Genomic DNA, 25,367 nt, shown 5'->3' with positions numbered 1-25,367 from the left:
GCGGAGCTCCTCTGTGCCCTGACCACCCGCGTGGCACGCATGGGACATGGCGCTGGCCCTTCAGAGATGGTGACAGGTCAGCAGGGCCCAGCAAGCAATAGGACACGGAAAAAAGGAAAAAACCCCAACTGAAAAATGCCTTTTGTTTACTTTTCTACCTCCTGTGCTGGGAAGCTCTGGGGGACACGTAAGAGCTGCAAGACAGAGACAAGAACAGGTGTGTCCCCAACACCCACGTCCAGGGGGACAACATGCATCTCACCACCGTCTCTAGAGCAGCCGGGCGTCCTCTGCGTGACCAGCAGGGCCCTGTGCACGGCCAGCCCGCCACGCCCTGCCCGCTCCAGTGGTTCAGGTCACTGCGGCTCCCTTGACCGAGGACCTGCTGGGGTCCGGCCCAGGGTGGACCTGCAGGCGTCCAAGTGTGAGCTCAGGGGGCCGAAGCCCTCGCACCCAAGGGCTCTCTGGAAGGGGCTGCCCTCGCTGTGGCTGTTGGAACTCACCTGAGATGGCCTCAAACAGACCCTGAGGACAGCTGTCACCCTCCAGGATGGATAGGCAAGGCCACACACACCTCTCAGGGGTCTGAAGGGCACCAGCAGGGGGCTGCGGTTCCCACAGAGCCTGGGGGCCACCGTCCAGCATTGCCCGAGGAGGGGGCGGGGTCTCCATCAGCACCACACCCCTTGCTTGGGAAAAGGAAAGGTCTAGAAGGACCCAGCTCTGGCCTTTGGATTTGGATTTATTTCCACGTGTGCTCAGGAGGTTGGTCCTGGGGACGGCCCTGGGGACCTGGCCCTCAGCCACCAGAGGGAAAAAGCTGCACTAAGGGGAGCTCACAATGAAAACCAACAGGACACACAAGGAGCAATTCACCATGATGGTGACCGCAAGCAGGGTGATCAAAGCTCTAAGAGTACAGAACAGTAAAGTATCGGTTTGGGGATGAAAACAGAATATAAATATGTCTAGGATTATAAAAGAAAACAAAAATCAAAACTAAGTAAAGAATAAGACGCAAGTGGCCCTGAGCGGTGGGCCCCAGGGATTTACGTCTGGCCCGTGTCGCCCTCCCGTGCTACCCCTGCCCTTGGCGTGGTGGGCTCAGCGTCCATGTCGACGATCCTCCGGACCCCTGGCTCTGAGACCCTGGCTGACCTCCTCTCTCCTTCCCTCCTGACCCCTGGCCTCCCCTTCGTCTCCAGATTCCCTGTCCTGTCCGGTCCCTGAAAACTCCACGTGCTCTGCTGGGCTCCAGCTGCTCTCATGCGGCCGCCCCCTGGGTCCCTCTGCTGCTCCCTTGGCCCCCAGGACACTGGCTCATCTGCACCCTCGTCCTCAGAGCTCGAGCCACCGCATCTGCAGCTGCTGGCCCCTTGGTTATCACACGCGTCCGAGCTTGGACTGCACAGCGTGGTGCCGGCTGCTCACAGGAACCCAGGACAAGTTCTGGTGAGCAAACGTGTGTCCCCTCCAGGCGGGAGCTTTCGCCAAGTAGGGAACTCGGAGTGTTTATACAACTAACCACAAAACAAGCCTGTCCTGTGCAAAAACCAAAACAGATGGACCAGGCTCCTTCACAGCCAGAAACAAACAGCTAAGCGACATCAAGACACAGCCCTGTGTTTCTCTGGAAATGTCGAAGGAGACACAGCGAAAATCAGAAAACAGGAAGGACGATGGACCCCTACACATCAAACCGGTGACGAACAGAACTCGGGGGGAAGGTGCGGCATTAAATGCAGCATCGGAAACCAAGACTCCTGGAAACCGATGCCTTGGGCTTCCGGCTACCTGAAGGCTGAGATCAGCCCCGGGAAAGAGGCACAAGGCCGGGGGAGGGGCAGCGCTGCCGGGAGACGCGGGGCTCAGGAACCGGGAGGGACCTCCGGCCGAAACCGTGGTGACGTGGAGGAAGCGGACGCTTCCCAGAGAAATAAATCCAGAGACAGACACTCTGCCCAGGAACAACCATTAGGGAGACCGCCCCCAGGCTTCATTTGCAGGCCCCCCACCCGCGCCCCGCCGCCCCCCGGGCAGCGCCCGGCTCGTCCTCAGGCTCTGCGGGCCCCTGGCTCCTGCCTTCAGTGAACAGGGATGGAGGGTCGAGCCGAGCTCACAAGCCGGCTCACCGTGACACCAGGGCAGAGGATACCACCTCGCAACGAGCCCGCTCCCAACTGGAAGGCTGAACAGCACCACAGCCCTGTTGCCTGAGTCTCACCCTCAAGCCACACGGCACGAAACTGGAAAATCAAAAAACGTTTGGCTTTTGCAAAAACTCTGGATTCTCCAGCTGATGGCTAGAGACGGCTGCTCTCAGGCCTGAGCGCAGGCAGTGGATGGGCCGCTATCTGCCCAAGGCCCCGCAGCTCAGCCGGGCGGGGAGCCCAGGCCTGTCCAGAGAGGAGGCCGGCTGCCGGCCCTCCTCCACCACGCAGCGCTGTGGAAGCCTGGAGTTTACCTGCTCCGGACGCCTGCCCGACCAGCCTGCCCCAGGTCTGGGTGCCCTGCCCACCCTCGGCGGGCAGCTGGAGGCCAGGCTGGCACGAGAGGATGTGGCCCTCTCCCTCCAGCCACGCGTGGGCCCGTCCTCCCCAGGAGCCAGGGCAGCCTCCCTCGCCCTTTCGATGCCTCAAGGGAGCAAAGTGCAGGGAAGGAGCGGCCGAGGGCCAGTAACTGCACCACCCCTGGGGGCCGCGAGGCAGAGCTGTCCTCCTGGCGCAGGTCACGGCGGGACACGGTCTGGGCAGTGGCAGCTGCCACTGCAGGACCCCCAAGTGGCCGTGGAAGACCCTGGCAGCCTCCCCGCCAGAGCTCCTCCCGCCGGACCACACGCATCCCCCCCGCTGTCCAGGCGGGCTGTCCTGCTGCCCCTCTGGGAGAGCTGGTGGTGGGCACAGGCCCTCCCTGCCTGCTCTGAGCATCCAGCAGGCCTCGTCCCACGGCTCCAATCCCATGCACCCCCCAGAACATTCCGACACGGCAGCCTGCCGAGGCTGGCGGCCAGGTGCCCACACCCCGAGGGCTCACCTGTCCCAGCTCCCGAGTGGACCACAGCGTCTGCAGGGTCTGCAGGAACAGCAGCGGGTCCCGGCCTGAGGGGACAAGACAAGGGCCGAGGAGGGGCTGAGGGGCAGGCAGGGGCCGAGGCCTGGGGGCTCCCGCAGACGCCGCCCAGCGCTCACGGCCCCTTGTGCCCTCTCTGCCCCTTCCCCAGGACCGTGGCCCCGCCACCCAGCAGAGCTGCTTCCCGCAGTGCCCACCGGGGTGGGCTTCCCCTGACAGCTCAGGGAGCCTGGCCTCAGATTTAAGCCGTGGTGGGTTCAGAGTGGCCATGTGAGTGGGGAAGGGGCGTCGGCCGCCGGGGCTAAGTCGGCAGTACTGACCTGGCCCCCCACGGGCAAGGCCCGCCCAGCAGGGTACGCCGCCCACAAACCCATCCACCGCCCACCATGTCTGGCCTCTGGCCCCTGCCGAGGCCCCGAGGTGGTTCCGGCCACTGTCTCCCCCGTCTCCCCTCTGCCCTGTCCCGGCCCCGGGTGAGCCCCATGCAGGCTGGCCACTCCCCAAACCTTCCCCACCCCCATGGCCGCTGCTCCCTGAAGCCACTGTCCCTGCTGCAGAACAGGGCGTGGAATCATGACACAGGTGCCACTCAGCCCGGTGCTGGCCGGGACAGGGGAGGTCGGGGTCACCCTCCTGCTGGAAAAGGGTCGGCGCCCTCAGGCGAGATCCAAGGCCAGTGCCAAGGAGAGCTCGCTGGCCTGGAAAGGTCGCTGCTGCCAGCTCTTGGCTTGGGAAAGAAAGCTGTTTCCGAGGCCAGGGGACCAGGGACCCAGCTCCGAGGTGCCCATGGCCACCAGCGCCCCCTGGCTGCGGGCTCGCCCCTGGGCCTCACGCTCCCTGCACTCCAGGCGGGGCTCCCTCCTCCCCAGCGCCTCACCGCAGCCCTGCCAGCCTCAGCAGCACCTCCCCGGCCTAACCCACTCCCCCACCCCCGCTCCCTGGCAGCCCGAGCCTTGAGGCCCAGCCCCTCCTTGCCTTGCGAGTTCCGCTTCAAAGGCCCAGGCGCTGTAACCTTTCCAGCCCCGCTGAGAAATTACAGACAAACCTTCCGGTTCTTTTTCTTTTTTTAAGCTGAATGACCACACTGCACGTATGTATTTATTTACCTGGCTGCGCCGGGTCTTAGTTGCGGCATGCACGCGGGATCTAGCTCCCTGACCAGGGATCGAACCCGGGCCCCCTGCATTGGGAGCGCGGAGTCTTAGCCTTCTGGTCCTTTTGTTCAGAACCGGCAGGTGCCAAGGCCCAGAGCCCAGGGAGGACCGGAAGGAAAGCAGCCAAGGGGCGTCTGGGCTCCCGGCGTGTCCCCGACCCCAGCCCAGGGGGTGGGAGAAGCCCCTGGCACTTAGCCAGGACCTCGGCCACACCTCGCACATGGTGGGGGTCAGGGTCAGGGGTCAGGACCCCAGCCATGCCCTCACATGGTGTGGGTCGGGGTCAGGCGTCAGAGTCAGGACCTGATCATCAGTGCACACACTGGGGCAGGGGAGGCCACTAACAGACTCTCCCGGCCAAATCTGGGGGATCAGGAGCCCAGGTGGCTTCACCCGCGAACCTACCCAAGAATCAGGGGGACGACGGCAACCTGCTGGCTCCATGCAGGAGGCGGGACGGAGGGAAAGGCTGGGGACCTGAGCCACACCCTGGGGGACAGCCCCCGAGCACACGGGCTCAGGGACCCGGGAGAGACGCCCGTGTACACCACAGGAGGGTCCGTCCCAGAAAGCAAGGCTGGCTGGACAACTGAAGGTCCATCAGCCTGGTTCGCTAGTGAAATAAAGGACAGAAGTCACACGATGCTCTCAATAGATGCATAACAAGCATCTCTTAAGGGAGAGTTCTAGTTATAATTTAAGAAATAACTCAGCAAACTAGAAGAGAAGGGACTTCCTTAGCCAGACAAAAGGCGCCTATAAAAAACCCTCAGCGAACACAGAACTCAATGCTGAAAGCTTTCCCCTAAGACGCAAACACCAGGAGGATGCCCACTGTGCATTCGACGCCAGTGCAGAGCAGCAAGAAGGGAAAATTAAGGCCACAGAACTTAGAAAGGAAAAAATAAAAGCATCAGCACTCTGACCAATAAACTCTGGTCCCTCCAGACGATGGAATATTATTCAGCACTAAAAAGACATGAGCCATCAAGCCATGAAAAGACAAGGAGGAAACTTAAATGCCAACTACTAAGTGAGAGAAGCCAATCGGAAAAGGCTGCAGACTACGTTCGTAGTATGATTCCAACTCTATGACGCTCTGGAAAAGGCAGAACTATGGGGTCAGTATGAAGATGAGGAGTTGCCGGGGGCTTGGGGGAGGGAGGATGAACAGGAGAGCATGGGGGGTTCAGGGCAGTGAAACTACTCTGTGAACCTTCAGTAGTAGATAACATGTCACTCTGCATCGTCCAAACCCACAGAACGTACAACGCCAAGAGTGAGCCCCAAGGTAGACTACGGACTTTGGGTGATGATGGCGTGTCCAGGCAGGTCCCTCACTCGTCACAAGTGTCCCATCTGGTAGGGATGGTGATAACGGGGGAGGTGGTGCATGTGAGAGGGGCAGGGGTAGATGGGAAACCTCCACGTTCTTCTCCATTTTGCTGTGGACCGAAAACTGCTCTAAAAAATAAAGTCTTTAAAAATAAAAACAATACCCCAAAACGTCGTTACGCACTGAACAAATGATTCATTTTTTAGAAAGCAATGAAAAATCTAAAGACAAGTATTAGAATTACTCAGTGGACTTATTTCAGCATGGATGGTGAACACAAGGACAGTATTAAGAAATCCATTGTTGGGGCTTCCCTGGTGGTCCACTGGTTAGGGCTCTGCACTTCCATTGCAGGGGGCCCGGGTTCAATCCCTGGTTGGGGAACTAGGATCCCTCAAGCCACTTTGGTGCGGCCAAAAAAAAAAAAAAGAAGTCCACTGTTCCCTCCATACTAGCGACAGACAGAAATGAACATTTTAAAAATATCAGGTACAGTAACATAAGAAATTTCAAATTTCTTGGGATAAATGTAACAAAAGAAGTTCATGCAAAAAATATAAAATGTCACTGAGAGGGGCTTCCCTGGTGGCTCAGTGGTTAAGAACCTGCCTGCCAGTGCAGGGGACACGGGTTCGAGCCCTGGTCTGGGAAGATCCCACATGCTGTGGAGCAACTAAGCCCGTGCGCCTAAACTACTGAGCCTGTGCTCTAGAGCGTGCGAGCCACAACTGCTGAGCTCGTATGCCACAACTACTGAGCCCACAAGCCACAAGTACTGAGCCCGCAAGCCACAACTACTGAAGCCCGCGCGCCTAGAGCCCGTGCTCCGTAACAAGAGAAGCCACCACAATGAGAAGCCCGCACACCGCAACGAAGAGGAGCCCCCGCTCGCCGCAACTAGAGAAAGCCCGTGTGCAGCAACGAAGACCCAACACAGCCAAAAATAAATAAATTAAAAAAAAAACGTCACTGAGAACAAAATTAAAAGGCCTGATTCAGGACGGGCTATACCGTATAATCAGTAATATGCAAAGTTGTCAATTCTCCCCAAATTAATCAGCAGTCCCCACACTCTAACCCAAACAGTAGCAGTGTGAGTGGGTGCGGGGGGACTATCTTAACAACCACAGGGAAACCAGAGGACCGCCCCACCCAGGCCAGAGCCACAGGGGTTAAGGCTGAGCGTGTGGCCCAGGGAGGGGGGACTTGGAGCCGGAACTGGGCCTGCATGGGCCAGGGTGTGCGGCCAGTGTGGGAAACGGCATAACCTTATTGAAAACACTGGGATGTCACCCCCATCTCACACCTACAGAAAACCCACCAGGGGCCGTAGGTCTCACTGTGAAGACAGATCAACAGAGCCTCTGCAGGGCACCTGCACAATACCTTGATGACCTCAGGACACGGTTAAGTCAAGAATTCCTACCAAAAGAAAGGGCCTAGCAGGCGCCAGCCAGAGGTCTCCCTCTTCCCCACTGGGCCCTGCAGACCACGCCCAGTGCAAGGAAAGTCTGACAGGGTCAGGCTGGGCCAGGCTGCTCTCTGTTCACGGCTCGCCCAGGCCCAGTGCCCTTTTGGGTCCAAGCCACAGGCCAGGCTGCACCCTCGGTCACTCACACCCTCGACCTTCAAGCCGCTGCCCAAGCGCCGCTGACCCGCCAGCCTGGCCCCCTCACCTGACACTGCACGTGGGATGCGGGTTTGCTGTCTGTCCCCTCCCGATGCTGCCAGCTCCCGGCGGTGACCATGTTGGCCCTGTTCAAGGCCGTGGCCCAGGCCTTGAGGGACACTCTATAGTGACTGCTGGACGTGCCAAGGCCAGACTTGCACGCGCAGACAAGGTCACCAGCTTCCGTGGCCATGGGCAGACACCCGGGAAGCCCAAGTTGGAGCTGGAGGGGCCCCGGGGCCGGTGTGAATGTGGGCCCGGGCCTGAGTGCAGCAAGCACCAAAGGCCGGCACGAGGAGCACTCATCGAGCACGGGGTGCCCGGCCCGGGGCCACCCTGCCAGCCGAGAGTGGGCCAGTCCCGCTCCCTCGACACAGGGATGCACCACAGGAGGCCGGGCACGGGGGCCTTCTGTACACAGCGTGGACATCAGCCGTGGCTGCAGCCTGGCCACCGCTGCCACCTCCCCACCCTGGGCCCGGGACTGGGCCACCCTGATATCCTGGACCTGCTGGCCAGGGGTGGCCAGACGGCAGGTCAGGGGCGGCAGGGCAGGTGGCCTCTGGCCTGGTACCTGCCCCCTGACACCACCCCAGGAGCACGTGGGTGAGGGCGGGCGGGCAGCAGTGCGTCCAGAGGACACTGAAACTCAAGCTCAAGAATCAAACTTCGGGACGTCCCTGGTGGCGCAGGGGTTAAGAATCCAATCCCAATGCAGGGAACACGGGTTCGAGCCCTGGTCCGGGAAGATCCCACATGCCGCAGAGCACCTAAGCCCGTGCGCCACAACGACTGAGCCTGCGCTCTAGAGCCCGCGATCCACAACTACAGAGCCCGCGTGCTGCTACTACCGAAGCCTGTGCGCCTGGAGCCCGTGCTCCACACCAAGAGAAGCCACCACAATGAGAAGCCTGCGCACCACAGAGAAGAGTAACCCCCGCTCGCCGCAACTAGAGAAAGCCCGCACGCAGCAATGAAGACCCAGCGCAGCCAGATACATAAATAAATTAAAAAAAAAAAAAAAAGCACTGCTGAAGACAGAAGAATAGAGAGAAAGGCAACGGGTCCCAAACAAGTGGTTCATCTCTCAGGATCCCAGATTCTGTGGGTCAGGAATTTAGACGGGCTCCTCCCCAGGGCCTCAGGCACACACCCGAGCCCGGCTCCCAGGGCAAGGCCTCGGGAAGCACCACTCAAGGGCAGAAGCAGACCCCACCTTGTGGGAAGGCGTTGTGAGCCCCCAGTCCTGCCTGACACTGGGATGAGATGGCGTCAGATGCCTCTTTGGCCAACCATAAATGTCATGAAATCCAGTAAAAACAGCAACGGATTTCTGTAGAAGCAAGCAAGCTATCCTGACGTCTACATGGAAAATAAACAAGAAACGAGAGAGAAGCAACGAGAGGTTTAGTCCTGCCGGATGCAGCAGGTCATAAAACCACCGCCACCAGATAGCGTGATGCAGCAGGTGAACAGAGCAGAAAGCCGGGGAGACTCCACCCGTGGGGAGCTCAGTGTTGCTGGGTGTCCCAGTGGTCCTCCAGGACGGACTGGACCCATTCCTCACCTCTCCCAGCAAAATAAATTCCACCGGGTCAAAGACTAAAGAGCATCACAGCTGACGCCTCCACAGCCCACACGCAGGCAGTCTTTCATTCACAGATGGAGCTAAGTACAGGGCAACAACTATTTTTCTCAGGTAAGGAAACAGAAAGGTCACACAGCCAGGAAGGTGGGTGCTGTGTCGCCTGTTTTCACAGCCTCCCTCAGGTCACAGCCCAAGGATGGTTCCACAGCCCCAGGGGCTGGGGGGCCCCCCACCCCAGCCCTGACACAGGAAGGGCCAGGCCTGGAGGTTCCGGGTACTGCACGAGCCTGTGAGGGGTGGCGGGGCGGGGACAGGGCTTCCTGGAGGGTCGCGCCTGCCCCTCCCTCCATGCTGAGCAGTGATTCAGCTCCGTCTGCCTGACTTTCGAATTTCGCAAGGAAGGGGGATGCACTGCTGCCTGAGATCCTGGGACCTGCTGGACTTCAGCCCGCAGCTTTTCTGATTCAGCTACGCTTGCTCATCCAAAGGCCACGATTTCAGGAGAAAACCAATTTTTGAGCCCAGTTGACTTCTCAGTTGGGGAATGTTTTCTTGTTTCCAGGAGGGGGGAGGATGGGAGGGAAGGGCCACAGGTCTTCCCCGGCCTGTCCCTTCCCCTCTTGCCCCCAGCATCAGGACAGGCGGGGGAGGGTGGCATCCAGATGGTCCAGGACAAGCCGGGGCCCTGGGGCCTCGGGTGTCAGAGTCCGGGGGCTACAGGTGAGGAGGGTCCTGCTCTTGGCAAAACCAGCAGAGGCGCCAGAAGCATCCTGGGGGAGGTACCCAGACCCTGGTGGAGAGATGCCCACTGAAGAGGGCTTCCCTGGCCTGCGGTCCCTCACAGCAGGCCAGGGGCTGTGTCTGATCCCCAGTCCCAACAGGGTGGTGTCAGGTCCTGAAGACTCTGCGCATTGGGGACAGGTGGGGAAAAGCACGGTCTGAAGGTCTGAGGAATCTTGAGCAGAAAACGAGCCCATTGTGGGCGGCTGAGGGTGCCTGGACATCCCCCCGGAGACTCTGCTTGGAGCAGGCTGTGTGCACCTGCGGAGGACCCCACACGAGATGGGGGGCCGACTCCACAAGCCTCTCAGGACCCTGGGGTGGGTGAGCAGAGGACCCCAGCCCGGCACAGGGACGGCCCCCCAGGATGCCAGGGGCCATCTGGGAGGGGCGCCCCACTCTCCAACTGGACACCCGATCCCGGCCTGGGAGGAGCCTCTCCTTCTCCAGCCTTGGTCTCCTCTTCCACGTCACCACCTGTCCTTGGTGGGGCGAGATCAGGCTTCACGTGGCCCCGCGTCTGCCCTGCCCACAACACTCACCAAACGCAGGAGACACTCAGAAAGCAAGCCTCCCGGAGCCCACAGACACCACCGCGAGGAGTTCGGGGCTCCCGGAGGAGAAACGGAAGGCAGAGCCTCCGCTCTCTTGGGGCCAGGGACCATGTGGGATCCCGGGGCTCCCAAGCTGGAAGCGCCAGTCTGGGGCCCTCACTCTTCAGACACCTCCCAGCGCCCCCGTCCTCTCTCCTTCTTGGCAGGACTGATAAGATGCCTTGTGTCCGCACTTGGTGTGGGGCGCAGAGCCAGGCTCCAGAGAGAACCCCGCCGTTCCCACCAGCCCCCTGCACCCAGCTTCACCCACACTTCAGTGTGAGCTCCCTGAAGTGTCTGTCCAGTCATGGCCAACCCTCGGTGTCAGACATGAAGCAAGTGGCCGGGAGGCGGTCCACTGCAGGACCACGAGGCCACATTTCCCAGGGCAAAGGAAGTGCCCGCCCGCGGCCCTCAGGACAGGAAGGCCGTGGTAGCAGCCACCTGCCTGCTTCCGTCCACACCTGAGGCCGCTCCACATGTCCCAGGCCCCCAGAAAGCCACATCGCCTGGACGCCTCCCACCTGGGGTCCCCGCCTGGTGCACACACATGCACCTGTACACAGAGCCCCCCCACACCCACCCCATGCCCAGCCCTGACAAGTGCAGCCAGGCTGGACCTGGGCCGTGCGGGGTGCAGACTCACCCATGGGGACACACTCACCACCAGCTGGGTCACCAGCAGTGTCACCAGCAGCAGGCTCTCCGGCGGCATCTCCGGCGGGGTCTCCGGCGTCCATCCTCAGGGGAAGGCAGGGAGCTGCTCAAGGGACCAGTGGAGAGGGACAGTTAGGCTGCAGGTTCCACACAGAAGGGAACGGGCTACACAGAGGGACAGGCAGCCACACAGAGGGACAGGCAGCCACGCAGGGCCCACTTCTGTGCTTGGGGTGGGGGTGGGGGCTCAGGTGGCCTCGGCTTCCCCGGCTGGACCCAGGACACTCAGCACTAACCTCAGGGGTGGACCCACCATGAGGACCCCTGAGCCAGCCCACACGGGCACACCCAGCTCCAAATCATCCAGGCTGGCCACAAAGTGGTACCATTCCCAGGCGGCCAACAGGGTCCTGCCAACGTGTATTTTATACAAGACACTTTTCCACATTTACGGAGCTGGTCTAGTTTTTCCTCATTTGCGGTGTGATTTATGTCACGGTGACACACACGGCACCTGCTGTGTAAACCCGAGTCCTGACAGGCCTGGAGGGGCGAGCCCTTGGGGCTTCCTCCTCCCCAACTCCCACACGCTTTTAGCTATGCTTTTGGACATTTACATTCACATTTCTCACTAACACGCTGATACGGTTGTTTCCTGAGTGTCCAGTCTTACACCTGACTGACCAAGCTCAAGGTGAGAATTCACTGTCACGCCCCAGCCCCCCAAACCCCGACAGCCCCTGAAACAGCTCTCCGAGCGTCTTCTGCTGACACGCTATCTGCAGGAGACAGGAGCAGAGCAGGGCTGAGCTGGGTGAACTCTGGATACTTTCCTGCCTTGTTCAGTTTGCTCCAAACTTGTGCTCTGGCCATGCAGACTGACTGGTGTCGGGCCGGCCCTCCCACTGCAGACAACGTCCACCAGTCACGTTTTAGGCGGCCGACTTCTGGACAATAGGCTGTGCACGACGGGTGATGCCCAGGCTGGGGGGCCCAGGGATGGGCCGGCTCCCAGCTGGGGGCGACCTCCCAGCTAAGATCATGACCCGGAACCTGGTGAGCAGAGCATCCCTCCGGTGGAGGAGGAGGCCGCGCATCTGCGAGGCAGGGCACCAGCTGGAGGGGTCATTCAGGGCCAGAAGTGCAGGTGAGCAATGCAGGATCCCCAGGGCTCCCAGAGGCAGCTGTCCCCAGGCCAAGAGTTCGACAGGGGCACTAACAGTCAAGCAATGCTGCACACTCTGGGCTCCAGCCCAGCGACGGTGGCGAGTTAGCCCTGCCCCAGACCAACTCTGCCAAAATCTAAAACCAAGCCCCAATAAAATCCGTGGAACAGGGCTTCCCTGGTGGCACAGCGGTTAAGAATCTGCCTGCCAATGCAGGGAGCATGGGTTCGAGCCCTGCTCCGGGAAGATCCCACATGCCATGGAGCCAACTAAGCTCGTGTGCCACAACTACTGAGCCTGCGCGCCATAACTACTGAGCCCACGTGCCATAACTACTGAAACCTGCGCGCCTAAAGCCCATGCTCCGCAACAAGAGAAGCCACCGCGATGAGAAGCCCGCGCACTGCAAGGAAGGGTAGCCCCCGCTCGTCGCAACTAGAGAAAGCCCCCGCGCAGCAACGAAGACCCAATGCAGCCAGTAAAAAAAAGAAAGAAAAAAATCCACGGAACACTCTGTATGTTGAGTCCCACCAAGATAAAGATCCACCCTAACAAAATGTCAAGCCGTGCCCCCCAGTTCAAGGTAATCAGCTAGAAATGAACTGTTCACTAGAACAAAGGTCAACATTCTTCAGCGGAAGGTAACAATCCAGTCTCTACAGTGTAACATTTACAATGTTCAGTACATAATATAAAAGTCACAAGACCTGCAAATAAGAGGAAAATATGACCCACACTCAAGGGGAGAGAAATACAGGACAGCACATGATGGAAAGCAACTCCAAGGCAGCTCACAGGTTGAATTTAGCAAAGACTTTAACACAACTATTGTAACTGCAAAGAATGAGTGAAAAACATGTTCAAAAAGTTAAAGGGAAATATGGTCTTAAATGAGTAAACAGAGAGGTACAAACGGAAATTACATGAAACTACATAAGAGAACTAAATGGCAGTTCTCCAATAAAAAGTATAATAACTGAAATGCAAAACCCACTGATTGGGCTTGGCCGCAGACTGGAGACGGCAGATTACAGTGTCAGTGAGTCTGAAGACAGATGAACAGAAATTATCCTATCTAAAGAACGGGGGGAAAGATTAAAGAAAAAATAACGCGACTTCTTCCCTGCTGGATTTCCTGCAAGGCCATCATTAACAGGACTCTGACAGCACCCTAACACCTCCCCAGGATGTTCAGACAAGCCTGGAAGTCTGCCACTTGCTCCCAGAGACACCCCTTCTCGAGCCTCCACCCGCCCGTCTCAATCCGGATGGCTGCTCTCTAGCCCGGCGGCACAGCTGCTGCACTAGGACTCCCTCCCCATCTTCTCTCCTGGTGCATCCGGCATTTCCTCATTTGTAAGCCTTCATGTTTCTCAGTTTTCCTCCTGGTGCTAGAGGAACACATTCTCCACGAGTTTCGTGAGAAGAACTCAAGGGAGGGGCATTTGACCGGTCTTTGTTTGGAAATGTCTTCGCTGGGCACTAAGCCTCGGCTGGAAGGCTGGCTGTGCACGGGCTGCAGGTGAGAGGCCGTCCCCAGGTATGTGATGGTAACGGTCCTTCCAGCTGCTGACGTTGGTGCTGAGAGCTCTGAACCACCTGACGCCCGACCGTAGGTAGGACACTGCTCTTCTCCTCCTGGGGGACCTTCCCCTGACAGCATCCAGGTGTCAGCAGGACAGACGGATGGGGCAGGACCCCCTAGGCGTGCTCATGTCCTTCAGTCCTGGGAAACGTCCTCCTGGACGTCACTGTGGGTAACGGGCCTGGAAGACCAGTCTGTCTGTCTGTAGGGAAGGAATCCTCCCTTCCCCACCTAGGGTCTCAGTCCCCACCCACGCAGACCTCCCCAAGGCCCTGTTTCCAGCCTGGAGCCTCCCCGGCTCTGCAGCCAGGCTCTGCCAGCCCTCAGCCGTGGGCTCTGCTTTCCCAGCCTGCAAGGCCCCTCTTCCCTCCTCTCTGCCTTCAAGCACTTTTGGTTTTCCTAATGTCTTTACTGTCATTTTAATGGACCTCGAGTGGGGCCCCCGTGCACAGGCACCCCGCCCCTTGCCGGGACCTAACCCCAGATGGTCCTTCCTACCTCCCACCCCAAGTCTGACCCAACCCCGGGGGGCCTGCCACTCCAGGAGGCTGTGTCTCTAAACAGAGACCCATCCCCACCGCACACCCTCTTTGGGTGGCCGGGGGGGCGCACCGTCCTCCCAGCTGCCGAGTTCCTGCCAGGGAAGGGAGTGCAGCACCCCGAGCTGGTCTCTGGGCCCTTCTGCTGGCGGTGCTGTCCCAGGGTGCGTGACCGCAGCTGTCCCGTCCACACCGAGGCCCCAGCCAGGGCACTCCGCAGGGAGGAGCACTGTCCCTGCGTGCTTGTCCCGCACGAAGCAGAGGTGCCGCTCACGCCCCTCATGGCCGCTGTCCCGCGAAGCCCGCCCGGTCACAGTCTCTGACGGGTCCAATGTCTGTCCCTCTTCTGCAGGCCCTTTGCTGGGGGTCCCAGAGCAGCAGTGGGCGCTGAGGGGTGGTCCAACTCCACAGCCCGCTGACGGGCCTCCGTGACCACCCCCTGCCTCTCCGGGGCCCATCTGGCCGGGGCAGGGGGTGACCCTTGGGCCGGCGGAGGGTTCCCAACAGGGGGAGCTGCAAATGGCCCAGGCCCCGTGGGCCCCTCCCCGGGGAGGTGCCGGGAGCCCGGCCTGTTTCTTCCCCTGTCTTCCTGTCCTTCAGCCCAACAGTCAGGCCTCACCCAGGCCCAGTCCCCGTGGGGGTCCGCTCACAGCATCACTGAGGCCTCAGCAAGGCTGAGCGCTCGTCCGGCTGGGCTGGCTCCACGGGGTCAACACCATTGCTGGCCGCCTCTGGAGCCCCTGGCCATTTGCGCACACAGCCGTGTCCAGATCCATCCAACCACCAGCCAGCCCACCAAACAAGCAGCAAACCCCGGGCCAGCGAGCTCCCGGCGGGGCTGGGGCCTGCATCCCTACGCGAGGCCGGGGTAGGGGCCAGGGCTCTCCCGGGTGCAGCGTTCTGGCTCGGCACCCTTTCCCGTCTCCCACCCGAGAACACGGGGCCAAGCACCCACCTCCCACGCGAGGGGTTAAGAGCAATTGGGTTGTTTAAATAAACCCCAAAGGGCGCCGGGGGCTTCTGAAAGGGTCTCCTGCCCTCCTCGTTCCTCCCAGCACAGGGCGGCCCGAGGGACATTCCTCCTTGAGAAGGCGGACGCTTTATTTCTGCGGGGTGAATGTCCTGCCCACCCCGCTGCGTCAGGCCCCTGCAGGAGGAGCCCCAGCCCAGCAGTGCGCCCACTCCCTGGCGGTCAGGCTCTTTCCACCCGAGCCGCTCGGGTTGCTGTCCCTGAGCTCACCGCCCTGATGGCCTCCTTCCCGCTGCAGCCGTCCACTTTGCTGGTCAGCCCAGGAAGGGGGCAAATGGCCAGTGGCTCTTTCACGGGAGGGTGCTTTTCCCTAACCCTCTCCGTTAGGGGAGTCCCTGCTGCAGGCGGGCTCCCACCTCCCTGTTGGCACCACTCTCCCCCTTTCTCTCAGGGGCACAGTGGCCAGTGCCTGGCCACTCGGAGGCAGCTGATTGGCTGGGGCCTCAGGCCGGCCCCAGGTCAGGTGGACAGGGCCAGACCCTCCTTGGGAAAGGACTGAGGCCATCGAAACTCAGCTCTGGTCTGTCCCTGAGCTCTGCAATCTGAAATCAATCTACAACGAGCGGCAGCAACTAAGCCCAATGTGCTTCTGAGATTGAAAACTGCTGACAACGACCAAGTTCAAGTTCACCCTACTGCAGACTTTAAAAATTGACCTCACTTTAAAATGAAAAAAGTCTGCCTGGAGCCCAAATGGTCTTTAGCCGGAATCGTGGTGCTGGGTCTGCGGCGCGTGCCAAGGCGAACGGGCCTTCCCAGGGACAGGAGCTCCCGGAGGCCCCGCGGTGAGTGCCACCTGGCAGTTTTCAAACTTTCTTTAAATCAGAGTCACCAAATACAACTTGTTTAGCGTTGTGACTTTTGCTGAAAGGGGCTAAGCGGAGCCAAGTCCCTGCAAGGAGCCTGGCACACGACCAGATCTCCACTCACCCCAGAGGCTCCTGCTTCCCCAGCTCCACTCCCTACCTGAGCAGGAAGCCCCCAGCCCAGCAGCAAACCCACCTAGAAACAGACTCAAACCCAAGGAAGCGTGCAGGGGAGTTCCCAGAGAGACACACCTTGCAGGTCGGACTGCCTCCTCCTGAGAGCTGGGACCTACCTGGGAGCCTCCCGGGCGTCTACCAGAAGCCTACCTGTAAACCTACCTGGGCGTCTACCTGAGAGCTACCTGGGAACCTACCTGAGAGCTACCTGGGACCCTACCTGACAGCTACCTGGGAGATGGCCTGGCCTGCTACGGGTTCTGGGGTGATCAGGGTCCCCAGATGTGCCTGCCCCATGTCCACCAGCCTCCTGCTTGGCACACTGACCAACCTGGCCCAACGCAGATGCCTCCTGTATGCCACCCCTCAGCCAGGCCCAAGGGGATCCAGCAGGCCCAGTAGGGGAAAGAGGACACCTCAGCAGGGCCACCCTCCCAGGGATGCTGCCGCCTCCAGACAGAGTGCCCCCACGTCCACCACAGCCCAGCCCCACCGAGAAGCAGAAGGGGAGTACAGAGTGGGTGCTCGTGGGCACGTCCCCCCACCCGGCCCGACTGTGCCCAGAGACCCCTCAGGTCCAAAGGAGGCCAAGCCAGGCAGGAGCCCAGCTTGGTCATGAGCTGGGCTGGGGGCACGTTCTTCAGGCCGGTCGCCCCTTCTCAAAGCAGCGTTGTGAGCGGGCGGGGTGGGGGCGGCAAAGCCTGAGACCCCGCGGGAGCCCAGAGGACATGGGAAGGGCAGCGAGAAGTGGACGATTCACTGTTCCTGACCCGAAGCTGCCCTTCAAACAGCCCAGAAAGGAGAGCTGAAGGACCCCACAAAGAATCACATTGCTGGCCCAGGCCCGTGCCTCCCGTCCATCTGTCCATCTGCCCACCTGGCCCAGGAGAGCACAGAACACGATGCATTCTCTCAGCACCACGGGGAGTGACGGCGCGGCCTTTAGAGAGGTCAGCACAGCATTCTGGTTTGGGCGCCAGATCATGCTTCCTGTGTCATTTTTCTGTGTCGTTTTCCACAACTATGGGAGCGCTGGCTGCGTGTCCCCCCAGGTATGCCCTCTGCCCTCCATCGTGGGGCAGAGGGGTGGTGGAGGGTGATAAGGGCGGCCTCCCGGGCCCATTTCCCCACGTGCTGTAAGTGCAGAACGCACACGGGGTGACAGCAGAAAGGGCCTCAGTACTGACTTCCGCGTACCCAGTACGTGTCGCAATAGTAACATGTTGCGTATGCCAGGGTCAAATAAAATATACCACTAAAGTTAATTTCGCCTCTTTTTATAGAAAATTTAAAACCACACGTGTGGCTCACGTATTTCTGCTGGACACACTGGTCTTGACTGAGAAAAGCAGCTGACCACATAGGAGAGCGGCCCTGCAGGCGGCCGGACGCCTCTCCACTGCAATCCCGGGCCCTCGGGGCAGGACGAGGGGACACCGGACCCCCAGCTGCCACTCCCCACAACAGCTACGGGGAGACGTACCCTGCTGCCCCCGGTCCCAAATGCAGAGACACCCAGGATCCCCAGAGACATGGGGGTGCAAAGCCTGGGCCCTGCAGATGTGGCCACTCAGGCCGCTTCAGTTAAATAACAGCGCTAACTTGAAAGCCATTCAAACTGAATTAAACTTTTGTGCGATCATCTCAGTGATTTTTTTAAAGCTTTATTGAGGTGTAATTCACATACCATGGAATTGAACCTTTTGAAGTATACAATTCAGTGTTTCTAGTATATTCAGGCATGTGTAACCATCACCCCTAATCCAGAGCTTGTCATCACCCCAAAAGATCGCCTATCCCCGCTAGCAGTCACCCACCCTGGCCCCCCGCCCTCCTGCACCCATGACCCTGCTCCTGTCCCTGTGGCTTTGCCTGTTCAGGACGCTTCGTGCACACGGAGCCGTAATACACGTCCTTTCCTGTCTGGCTCCTTCCACTAAGCACGACATTTTCAAGGTTCATCCACACTGCGGCATCTCAGCTGGGTAACGTGCCACGGTGTGGACCCGGCCGCGGGCACGCCTGTGGGCAGGGAGCGCCGGGCCAGACATGGCTGGTGTTTAACTCTCGGGGAACCCGCGGACCCTTCCAGGGTAGCTGCCTCAGGACGCTACCCCCCACCCCCCCGAGTTCTTGCCAACACTGGTCGATCTCTTAGTCCCTCCATGCCAGAGGTGTGATTTTTAACTTACTGATTTGACTTAACGATTGTTCCTTTCTTTAAAAATTAAGGTCGCCAACTTTAAACACCAAGGGTCACTGCGATGGTGTCAAACTGAGTCGAGTTTCTCCTGCAGCACAAAGGAACCAGCCCTGGGAGTCTCGGCCAGAAGGCTCTTCGGGACCCGTTCTCACCGGGTGCCAGACTGCTGTGGGGGCAGGGGGTAGAGGTCAGGGGTCACCGCCATTCGGGTGGGCTTTCCTGCTCCCTGCCTGCTCTGACTGAGGGCCTCCTGACGACCAAAAGCGAGGTAGAAATCGGAGGAATGACGAATGGCTACTTAAAAACCACATTTTACATTAAATATTCAATGTCACGGGGACAAATCCTTCCAGTGTGTCACGAAGCTGTGTGTCACCAAAGCGGCCACGTCGGGACAAAGGCCCGTGGGCCTCAACCCACTCGGCACCGGGGGGCACCTGCCAGTCCTCTGGGTTTTCTCTTTTACTTTTTGCGTTTTCTAAATATTATACAATGAACACACTCCGCTTTGTATTCATGAAAAAAGAAATCAAACCACAGATGTTATTCTTAAAAGTTAAAATAAACTATATGGAATCTTAAGTTACAGGGGATGCCAGCCACCCGCCCACCCGGATGCCCGGGGGTCTGAGCTGCAGAGCCGGCCTCTTGTGTCGCTGGCTGTCCGTGACCACCAGACACATGTGCTGTCTCAAGCGGCGCCCACTGGTCCTGACTCAGGGTCCTGGGGCTGCAGCCAGGACTGGTGGGGAGCCCGGGGGCCCACGTCCCAGACGGCGGGAACTTCTGAGCCCATCTGCTCTCTGCTCATTGCCTGCTCCAGTCTCCTGCTTCCCCCAGGCCCGTTCTGATAGGAGGCCTTGATTTCTTGAGGAGGTTTTCACATTTATTACCATAACATCAGGGCGTTCGGTGTAAATCTTGTTTACGTGTGTGCTTCTCACCTTTCATGAACGTTCAGCAAGTTTTTACTTCTCTTTTGTTTTCCCTTAATTAGTTTTATCAAAAGTTTAGTTCACTGGTCTTTTCAAAGAACTAGATTTTGGGGAATTCCCTGGCGGTCCAGTGGTTAGGACTCGTTGCTTTCACTGCCGAGGGCCTGGGATGGATCCTTGGTCAGGGAACTAAGATCCCACAAGCCGCTCGGGGTGGCCAGAACAAAACAAAACAAAACAAAACCACAAAGAACTGGTTTTTGGTTTTGTACCTCCTGATTTAATTATTTAATTAAGCTTTCTCCTTTTTTTTGAGTTATATACATATTTTTTCAGATTCTTTTCTATTACAGGTTATCGTAAGAGATTGACTATAGTTCCCTGTGCTATACAGTAGGGCCTTGTTGGTTATCTATCTTAAATACAGTAGCGTGTATATGTTAATCCGAAACCCCAATTCATCCCTCCCCCCACCTTCCCCCTGTGGTAAACACAAGCTTGTTTTCTAAGTCTGTGAGTCTGTTTCTGTTTTGTAAGTTCATTTGCATCCTTCAGATTCCACATATAAGTGAGACCACATGATACTTGCCTTTCTGCCTGCCTTACTTCACTTTGCGTGATCATCTCTAGGTCCATCCATGTTGCTGCAAATGGCATGATTTCCTTCCAAGCTTTTCTCTTTATTAACTCCCTCTATTGCCTTTTGTTTCTTGGTTTTGACTTCAGGGGCACGGTTTCCTTCCCCACTGCAGACGAATGCCTTCTGGTTAAACGCAGGCTTCTTGGACCTGCCTTTTGTTGTGATAGCCCAGACGTCCCTCTTCCCTCCGGCTGGCCCTCCTTCCTTGGGAGGTGGAAGCCCCCGGACTGGCCCTCACCTCTGGGGTTTGGGAGCCGCAGCGCTCGCTGGCTCCGGCGATTACTCCACGCGATGAGCTCTCCTTCACAAGCTCTGGTTCTGTATTACAGGCTTGTTGCTGCCGGTCTGCTCAAAGTTTCTAGCGTCTGGCTTCCCCTTGCTCAGGGACAGGCCCCAGCCTGCAGGGTAGCCGTCCCGGGGCAGGACGCCGTGGGCCGTGCGGGGGGGCTGCGAGTGGACATTAGCTCAGGGACCAGCAGCACAGTCTCTGGTCTGAAAGCGCAGGGGGTCCCCGTCCGCGAAAGCAGAGACGGGTGCCCAGGTGCTTCCAGGTCCGATGCACCCAGACAGCCAGCCCCCCGTAGGGTGCAGCCCTTCGCCACGGGCCCCTACAGGACAGAACTGAAACTCTCCTGTTTTATTTACATTCTCCTTTCAACTCTGACCCTCCAGGGAGATTCACCTGGAGCCAGTTGCTGCGTGCGGCTTCCCTGGAGTGTGGGCTGCCCTGGCTGGAGGGGCCCTGCTCTCGTCCGAAGGCCGCCCTTCCTTGTCATTCGCACTTTTCTTCTTTAAGCCCTCTTGGCGGGGGCGGGGGCAGGGTCCTCGGCAAATGTGTTCACGTTGGCAGCCTGTAAACATCTGAAGCGGTGGGTCTCATGACCCACCCAGTGCCCCGGCTGAGCCCCGGGGAGAAGCGTGATCACCGAGCTCTGAGCTGGGAGGCTCTCCGCGGCCTTGTGCGATGGACACAGCCCGGGGGGACCCAGACCCACATGGTTGGCCTCGACACCAGGCGCCCCTATCGCATCTGAGCCTGTTTTTATTTCCTGAGGGAAAATCTCACGTGGCGCTTTGTTTTTTCTTGGAAGTGCCCATTGTTTAAAAAGAAGACAAAAACTCTTTGTACTGGGCGAAAACCAGTTCCCAAGTACCCAGCTCCTGCCCATCTGGTTGACATCTGTGCTCCAGAACCAACCAGTTACTGAACTCTTCTGGAAGTAGGTTCCAGCGCCAAGCTGGCCACTGAGTCGTGTCCTCACTCAGGACACGCCCCTGTGCCGGCCTCTACTGATTTATGAATCACGGGATCCTGCCAATCTCAGCAGCCCCACCCCCACGGAGGAGGATCCTGGGAAGTTCTCACCTGCGGCAGCGGCCAGTGTCCTGACCAAGGCTGGCTTGGGGCTCTCTGGGCCACAGCCGCCCCAGGCACCTCCACAGCTACTGGGGAATAGAGTTTATTTATTTATATTTTTGGCCACGTGGGGTCTTCCTTGTGGCACGCAGGCTTCTCTCTAGTTGTGGCGTGTGGGTTTTCTCTCTCTAGTTGTGGACCGTGGACTCTGTAGTTGTGGCCGTACAAGCTCAGTAGTTGTGGCGCACGGGCTCAGTTGCTCCACAGCACGTGGGATCTTAGTTCCCCCACCAGGGCTCGAACCTGTGTCCCCTGTATTGGAAGGCGGATTCTTTACCACTGGACCACCGGGGAAGTCCCCTGGGGAATAGATTCTAGCTCAGATACAAGGAAGTTTTTCTCAACAACCTCTAAAGTATTGAATTTTAGAGCTGGAAGAATCTTAGAGGTCATTTAATCACTCCAATTTTCAGGCTATCTGTAAAACAGAATAACTTGTAATTGAAATCCTCTTAAGGATTTTAAAAAACTAAACATTTTATTTTGAGATAACTGTAGATATACATACACTTGTAAGAAATAATAATAGATGTCCCATATACCCATACATATATACCCCAAATCACAACCAGGACCTTGTGTTGCTTCAGTGGAAAACCAGAACGCTCCAGCCCCATGGAGCCCTCCTGTTGCCCTTTCACAGCTGCCCCAAGTCGCTGATCTGGTCTCCATTCACATCATTTGTCATTTCAAGCAAGTTGCAGAGATGGAGCCACACAGTCTGGCCTTCCCAGGTCTGTGTTCACTCGGCACACTCCCTGAGATGCACACAAGTTGCTGTGGGTGCCCAGGGCTCACCCTTTTTGCTGAGGGGCCTCCCTCAGTGTGGACGCAGTCTGTTTGACCAGCGCCCCTGAAGGGCATCTAGGCTGTTTCCAGTTTTGGGCTATTAGGAGCAGAGCCGCAATAGTAATCCGCGTACACTGGTGGGCACAGGGATGGTACTTTTTTCATCTTTTTATTATGGAAATAGAAAAGTTGAAGAGTAGTGGGCACACAGAACACCCAGAGAGTAATTCAAACAACGGGACCCCGGGTGGTGAGTGCACACAGGCAGGGCCGGCCAGGCACCGACAGGCGGACGAGCCACAAGGAAGCCACCAGAAACCCTGACAAGTGCTTGGGTGGAACCCTGGTGGGAAGGCGCCTGGAGCAGGATTCAGAGTAAAAAGCACGATGGGAAAACAGTCAAAAAGCTACACACGGTGACCACCTGACCCGGCTCCCAAGAGAATGGAAAACACACGGCCACACAAACACGTGCACACAAGTGTGATTCACAAGAGCCAAACACTGGAAGCAAAACCCTAACGCCCACCAGCGGACCAACAGAATCGGTCCATCCACACAACAGCATGTGATCCTGCCTTAAAAGGACTGAAGGACTGACACACGCTACAACGTGAACGATCCTCCAAACCATGCTGCCGAGGGAGCAAAGCCAGACACGGATCAAACGCTTTATGACTCCACTGTTATGAACTGTCCAAAAGGGGCAAATGCACAGACTGGACCACCGGTTGCCCGGGGCTGGGGGAGGCGTGACAGGGAGTGACTGCAGTGGGGACGAGCTAGTGATGATGGCCGCACAACTCTGTCAGTGTGACAAAAACACTGAACCGTACACTTTAAAATGAACTTTACGATATGTGAATCATACCGAAGTTTCTAAAAAGCACCCAGCAAAGGTAACAGAGACGCTGAGTACTGGCAACCCTTTCAAGGAGTCTTGCTGCAAAGGGGAACAAAGAAATGGTGTGGGCGCAGGAGGGGAGTGTTTTGTTCAAGATGCGAAGACAAACACCTGTTTCGAGGGGGGAAATGATACCTAGAGGGAGCACCCCAGGAAGATACGTGGGGATGAGGAGGGGGCAGCGCCAGGCCCAGGGGGGCCCCGCGGGAGCGGGCGCGTTCCCAGGGAGGAGGCAGGGACCCCCTTCTAGCTGCCGCTTTTCCTCCGGGAGCCAGGGGGGTCCTGGGCTGGGAGGCAGGATGGGGCAGAGGTGAGGAGAGGATGAGGAAGGAGCTGGGCCGGGGGAGGAGCAAGTGCCCGCACGGGGCCCGTGTGACCCCCCTGAGGCTCACGGTCAAGGGGGACAGAGACCAGTCGGAGGCCAAGCTCCTCCAGCCCGGACAAAGGGACCAGGGCCCAGAGGCCCCCGGTGGGCGGGGCTCGTCAGGGGGAGGGCGTGAGCTGCAAGGACGGACGGGGTGGGGGTGAGGGCTGCAGCGACGGCGAGCCCCAGGTGGGCCGGTGGGAGGGGGCAGCTGAGCTCAGGGACCCTCTGGGGCTGCGAGGGAGGCGGGAATCCTGAGGCTGGACCGGGCAGGGCTGCGGGGAGGCTGGGGGGTGGGAGGTCTGGTCAGAGGAAGGGAGCGTCCACATGGGAATTCGGGGAGGAGGGAGCATGTGTGTGGTGCGGGCCCTGCCCACCTCCAGGCCAGCAGTTTGGGAACCTCAGAGCCCACACTGGTGAGGAAGCAGGGTCCTCGGGGGCACAGCGGCCCAGGACACCTTTTGAGCACTTCTCAAGCATCATGGCAGGCCCTTCTCACAGCAGCCCTGCTGGGTCGTCCTCATTGTCCCTGGTCCTCAGGTAAGGAAGCCTGCACAGGTAAGGCACAGGGAGCTGGCCCAGGGCCACACAGGGAGGAGACTCAGCCATAACTGAGCAGAGTCACAGGCCCACCTGAGGAAGGAGGAGTCCAGCGTCAGAGGCAGTTGGGTCTCTGTGTTACTGCTGGGCTCCGGGCTCTGACATCTCCCAAGACACAAGCCTCCCCTGGACCCTGGAGGGTGCTCTCCTGAGTACGGAAAAGGGCAGAGCCCATCTACGGGAGTGTTTCTAGGGTTGGGTGCTGTGACGGTTAATTTTATGTGTCAACGCGACAAGGCCATGGTGCCCAGATATTTGGTCAAGTACAGTCACATGTTGCTGTGAAAGTATTTTTCAGATGAAATTAACCTTGAAGTCAGTAGACAAAACAACACTGGTAAAGCAGAGACTCTCCATGATGTGGGTGGGCCTTGTCCAATCAGTTGACGGCCTTAAGAGAAAAGACTGGGGTCCCCTGAGGAACAGGGATGTCTGCCTCTAGACTCTTCCCTGGGTCTCCAGCCTGTCACCGCCTGCGCCCACCTCCGGGCTGAGAATTCTGGACTTGCCAGCTCCCACAAGTGCGTGACCTAATTCCTTAAAAAACAATCACTCTCTCTGAAAAAACCGAACACAGGTGCTAAGATCATGGCAGCAAATAAGACATAAATAGGGGTGTCCGTGGGGCGTGTGCTGAGAAGGGAGAGGTCCAGGCACCTGTAGGGGTCCCCCGACTTTAAGGAGCGGCTCCCGGCCTCTCCTGGGGATGGAGCCCCAGGACCCTGTGGGCAGGCACCACCTTGCTCCACCTGCAGGGGCACCGTCTCTAGAGGCTTCTTCTTTCTCCGTGAAGGAGGAAGGGGGACCTTCTGGTGTTCACGGTGTGAAACTGAATGAAGGGAACCTCATTAAAATGGAGTCGGGAAGGCTGGAAGGGGGAGCTCTCACACACCACCACTCACCGTGTCTGCAGACCCCAAACAGGCAGACATGTACCTCACATGGACCCAGAGGAAAAGGCAGGTTTTCTCCCCGCCGGCAGCAGCCCAGCCAATGGGAAGCGTCGCCACCCTGAACCCCGTTTCCTCCAATGGGCTCTCCTTGCAAGCGGCCCCTCCCAACTTCCTCCTTTTTCTCTGTCAAGTAACATTCCTCTCCTTTATTAGCTGGTCTTGCCTATAGTTTTCGCTGTAGCCCTCTTGTCCTGAGTTGCAATTCTCTGCTGTTCCTGAATAAACCCATTTTTCTGACAAAATAACTGGCTGTTTTATCTTTAATGTCAACCAGAGACTTGGGGGGGGCGGGGTACACAGGGGCTCTATGCTTGGCGTCCAGGGTCTCCCGGGCCGCACCACGTGGGGCCCACCTGCCCACACAGGGGCAGCGCCAGCCACGGGAGGTGGGGGCTGGACCAGTCCTGCCGGCT

General features: G+C 58.5%; 1 protein-coding gene across 8 annotated transcripts in view; it reads right to left on the bottom strand.

Annotated features, from left to right (window-relative positions):
• Window positions 1-25,367, bottom strand: part of EXD3 (exonuclease 3'-5' domain containing 3) — a 77,462-nt gene that overhangs the window by 51,109 nt on the left and 986 nt on the right. For 3 of the 8 annotated variants that reach the window (XR_009541427.1, XM_060153836.1, XM_060153833.1), the window contains exons 1-2: window positions 504-660; window positions 263-408 (exon numbers count right to left, since the gene is read on the bottom strand). Coding sequence is in view for 6 of the 8 variants with exons in the window: in XM_060153836.1 (XP_060009819.1) it covers window positions 263-408; window positions 504-645 (288 nt within the window). In the remaining 2 variants the exon portion in view is untranslated. Of the gene's footprint in view, window positions 1-262; window positions 409-503; window positions 785-3,033; window positions 3,099-10,835; window positions 10,950-25,367 lie in introns of those variants that run through there. The other 5 variants (XR_009541428.1, XM_060153834.1, XM_060153835.1 and 2 more) reach the window with 5 other exon arrangements.

This window comes from Lagenorhynchus albirostris, chromosome 7, assembly GCF_949774975.1.
Source record: "Lagenorhynchus albirostris chromosome 7, mLagAlb1.1, whole genome shotgun sequence".
In the NCBI taxonomy this organism is placed as follows: Eukaryota; Metazoa; Chordata; class Mammalia; order Artiodactyla; family Delphinidae; genus Lagenorhynchus; species Lagenorhynchus albirostris.
The sequence above is the reverse complement of the archived record's forward strand: the minus strand, read 5'-3'. Positions and strand labels throughout refer to the sequence as shown.